The 4218-nt window shown below is 62.1% G+C and overlaps 1 protein-coding gene across 1 annotated transcript; it reads left to right on the top strand.

Moving 5' to 3' along the window:
• Positions 1-616: 616 nt before the first annotated feature.
• On the top strand, positions 617-4143 carry LOC113941595 (the record flags this gene model as incomplete). Its single annotated transcript, XM_027632748.1, has 6 exons — positions 617-1179; positions 1419-1483; positions 1598-1915; positions 2195-2339; positions 2568-2632; positions 3808-4143. Coding segments are annotated over exons 1-6 (1050 nt in total), but the record flags the coding sequence as incomplete, so codon positions are not given.
• Between the last annotated feature and the right edge of the window lie 75 nt (positions 4144-4218).

Here is a 4218-nt window from a genome sequence, read left to right as displayed (position 1 = left end):
ATTGCTCCAGCTGCCGCTCCCAACAGCCCCTGCAAGAGCGCAGACATCAGTGCCCGTTGGCTTTGGCTGCCCTGTGGCAGAGAAGTGCCCTGGGGACACAGCTGTGTGGGGCAGGAGACGGGCACCAGCCCTGCCAGGACTGGGGGTGGTGGCAGGTCTCCTTGGGCGAGGGCTTGCCAGAGCTGCTGATTTTGGTGCAGCCCCGGGCAATGGGGTGGGAGCAGCATTGGTGCCCTTGCCCCCACGTTCCTTCTGTGTGTCACAGCCCTGTGTTCGGGAGGGCCACCAGCCGGCACTTCTCCCAAGGAGCCCGTACCAGCTTGTGTGGAGGCCCCGTGGCCTTCCTGCTGCGGCTGCGTCGGCAGCCGAGGGGGCTCCTTCTGCTGCCGTGGGCAGGCACAGCAGGGGAGGGTTTGCTTAGTTTTTCAACTGTGCCGAAAGTTCGTGTCCAACTGTCTTGGATACTTTGGTGAACGGATTCCTTCCCAACTGGGGCAGGTTGTTTGGGCTGGAGGAGTCCCCAGGGCACGTGGCAGTGTGTCACAGGGCCCTTTGTGACACGATGGGATGGCACGGGGCAGGGTGTCACAGGGCCCTTTGTGACACGATGGGACATAGTACTGGTGGTGAGGTGGCAACGCCTCAGTGCTCCTCGGAGCGTGCGACGGGACGGACGGGACAGAGCGGTGCTGTGCGGAGCCCCCGTGCAGCCAACTCGTTCCTTTCCTACCGAAGCGTTTTGGTGGTTTTTCTGTGGTGTGAGCGTCCTCGAGGCCAGACCGCGGGACTTGGTGACACGGAGCTTTTGCGAGGTGTCCCCAGTCCCTGTGGCAGCTGCCCTTGAGGCCGCACTGCAGGACTCGTGTTTCGTAGGCTTTTCTATCTTTCAGGTGCCCTCGAGGCCAGACCGCGGGACTTGGTGACCCGGAGCTTCGGCGAGGAGTCTCCAGGCCCTGCGGCAGGTGCCCTCGAGGCCATTCTCTGGGGCTTCGTGCCCCGGAGCTTTTCCCTGGCGTCTCCAATCCCTGCAGCAGGTGCCCTCGAGGCCTAACTGTAGGATGGCGGAGAGACGCTTCCGTGTGACCAGGCTGCTGAGGAGGAAGAAAACGAAGGAAGACCCTGGGCCTGCCCCAGCACAGCAGCCTGAGGAGGTGGAGCAGTTCCAGCCCCTGCAGGAAGGTGAGTGGCAGAGCTGGGCCACAGGGCTGGTGACTGCAGCCAGATGGGCCTCATCCTGGCCATGTCCTGTGGATATGGCCAGGGAAAGGGAGGGGGGAAGGGGGCTCAGGGCTGTTCTCCCGGCAGCTCCATGCACTGGGCATGCTGGGGCCGGCCCTGCCTGTGGAGTGCAGGGCTGGACCGTGTTCTCCGGCCTGTCCCGCAGCCCCTCAGCTCTGACCATGCTCACTCTTTGCCAGATCCAGGACGGGACCAGACTCAAGAACAGGACCGTGCCCGTGACCACTTCCGCAGGGCAGCACAGGTACCTGCAGCCACGGCCTCCTGGGCTGGGCCTGCTGTCCCTACTCAGCCTGGCACCGCTGTCAGAGCTCACCATGGCACATCCCTCTCTTCCCTGCCCTTCGTTCTCCTGTAGGCCTTCCTGAAATTCGTGGGTGTTCGGCGTGAGCAGTACAGGATCACACCAGCCGAGGTCACGGCACAGCCTGACCCCACGCCGAGTGAGCTCAAGGTGCACCCTGAAGTCGGCACCGCGTTGACTGATGACACAGCAAACTGTGACACCGCGGTGACCGATGATGGGACAAACTCCAACACCGCCCTGCCTGAGCTCACCATGGAGGCTGACTGTGCAACGACTGAGGGCATCGCAGACACTGAGAGCACACCCGTTCAGTGCCTGCCCGATGCTCTGAGTCTGGAGGTCCTTGATGAAGGAGTTATCTCTGTGGAAGTAAGCAGCCTGTGGGCAGGGATTGTGAGGCCCCTCGAACTGGGTCTGCTGGGCCCCCTCAGCCTTTGAGGCTGGCACAGTGTAGTGGGAAGGGAAGCACTTTTGGGGGGAAAGTGGGCAAGTTGCTCCTTCTGCCAGCTTTTGAACTGCCCCATGTCCCCTCCAGGCCAGACTGTGGGATTTGATGACCCAGAGCGTTCCCAAGACTCCTTTGTTGCAGGTGCCTTCAACATACTTCTTAGGTGACCCAGAGGTTTTTCCGTGCCGTGTCTCCTGCAGGTAGCCATGGAGGCAGACGGAGGCATGGAGCAGAGACCCCCAAGGGTGCCGAAGCTGGCGTGGGTGAAGAAGGAGGAGGAAAGCCCTGGAATACCCCCGGCACAGCACCCTGAGGAGGTGGAGCAGTTCCAGCCCCTGCAGGAAGGTGAGTGGCAGAGCTGGGCTCCAGGGCTGGTGGCTGCAGCCAGATGGGCTTCTTTTCATCCCATTTCCTGTGGACATGACCAGGGAAAGGGAGGGGGGAAGAGGACCCAGGGCTGATCCATGCACTGGGCATCCCAGGGCTGGCCCTGCCTGTGGAGCGCAGGGCTGGGCCGTGTTCTCCGGCCTGTCCCGCAGCCCCACAGCTCTGACCACGCTCACTCTTTGCCAGATCCAGGACAGGAACGGACACAGGAGCAGGACCGTGCTCGTGGCCGCTTCCACAGAGCTGATCAGGTACCTGCAGCCACGGCCTCCTGGGCTGGGCCTGCTGTCCCTGCTCAGCCTGGCACCACTGTCGGAGCTCTCCATGGCACATCCCTCTCTTCCCTGCCCTTTGTTCTCCTGCAGAGGGTGCCGAAATCCGATCGTGTTCGGTGTAGAAATTGCAGGACCTCACCAACCAAGGCCATGGCACAGCCTGACCCTGACCAAGCTGTGCTCAAGGCCGAGACTGACAGCCCACAGACTGAGGACATCGCAGACGCTGACACAACACCCACTCAGTGCCTGCCCGATGATCCCAGTGTGGAATTTCTTGCTGAGGGACTCATCTCTGCTCAAGTAAGCAACCTGTGGGCAGGGATTGTGTGGGCCCTCAAGCTGGGTCTGCTGGGCCCCTTCATCCTCCATCCTTGAGGGCAGCACAGTGTGGTGGGAAGGGAAACACTTCTCTGGGGAAAGTGAGCAAGTTGCTCCTTCTGGCAGCTCTTGAACTGCCCCATGTCCCCTCCAGGCCAGACTGTGGGATTTGATGACCCAGAGCATTCCCAAGACTCCTCTGTTGCAGGTGCCTTCAAGGTACTTCTTAGGTGACCGAGAACTTTTCTGTGCCACATCTCCTGCAGGTCGCCATAAAGCCAGAGAGAGGCATGGAGCAGAGACCCCCTAGGGTGCCAAAGCTGGCGTGGGTGAAGAAGGAGGAGGAAAGCCCTGGAGTACCCCCGGCACAGCACTCTGAGGAGGTGGAGCAGTTCCAGCCCCTGCAGGAGGGTGAGTGGCAGAGCTGGGCCACAGGGCTGGTGGCTGCAGCCAGATGAACCTCATCCCATCCCATCTCCTGTGGCCATGGCCAGGGAAAGGGAGGGGGGAAGCGAGGCTGAAGCTGATCCCCCGGCAGCTCCATGCACTGGGCATCCCAGGCCTGGCCCTGCCTGTGGAGCGCAGGGCTGGGCCGTGTTCTCCGGCCTGTCCCGCAGCCCCTCAGCTCTGACCACGCTCACTCTTTGCCAGATCCAGGACATGAACGGACACAGGAGCAGGACCGTGCCCGTGGCCGCTTCCACAGAGCTGATCAGGTACCTGCAGCCACGGCCTCCTGGGCTGGGCCTGCTGTCCCTGCTCAGCCTGGCACCGCTGTCGGAGCTCACCATGGCACATCCCTCTCTTCCCTGCCCTTCGTTCTCCTGCAGAGGGTGCGGAAATCCAAGCCTGTTCGGCGAAGAAAGGCCAGGACCTCACCAGCCGAGGTCACGGCACAGCCTGAGCCCATCCCTACTGAGCTCAAGGGCAAAGCTGACTGTGCAACGACTGAGGGCATCGCAGACACTGACAGGACACCCATTCAGAGCCTGCCCGATGTTCCCAGTTTGGCCTTTCTTGATGAGGGAGTTGTCTCTGCTCAAGTAAGCAGGGCGATGCGCCGTGTCTCCAGCCCCTTGTGTTCCCGCATCACACTCCACCTGCTGGAGCTGCTGAGCAGGGAGGAGCCGTGCTGGGACCTCCCTGCCATGGCATTCCTCGTGGAGGTGAGCCTGATAGTGAGCGCTGCCTCACTGAGCTGCCTCCAGCTCTCTGGCCTCTTGGAGGGCCCAGCCCTGTGT

The sequence above is a fragment of the Corapipo altera genome, unplaced genomic scaffold (genome assembly GCF_003945725.1).
Source record: "Corapipo altera isolate COAL_440 unplaced genomic scaffold, ASM394572v1 61254, whole genome shotgun sequence".
Lineage (NCBI taxonomy): Eukaryota > Metazoa > Chordata > Aves > Passeriformes > Pipridae > Corapipo > Corapipo altera.
Note: the sequence above shows the minus strand (reverse complement) of the source record. Positions and strands in the feature narration are given on the sequence as shown.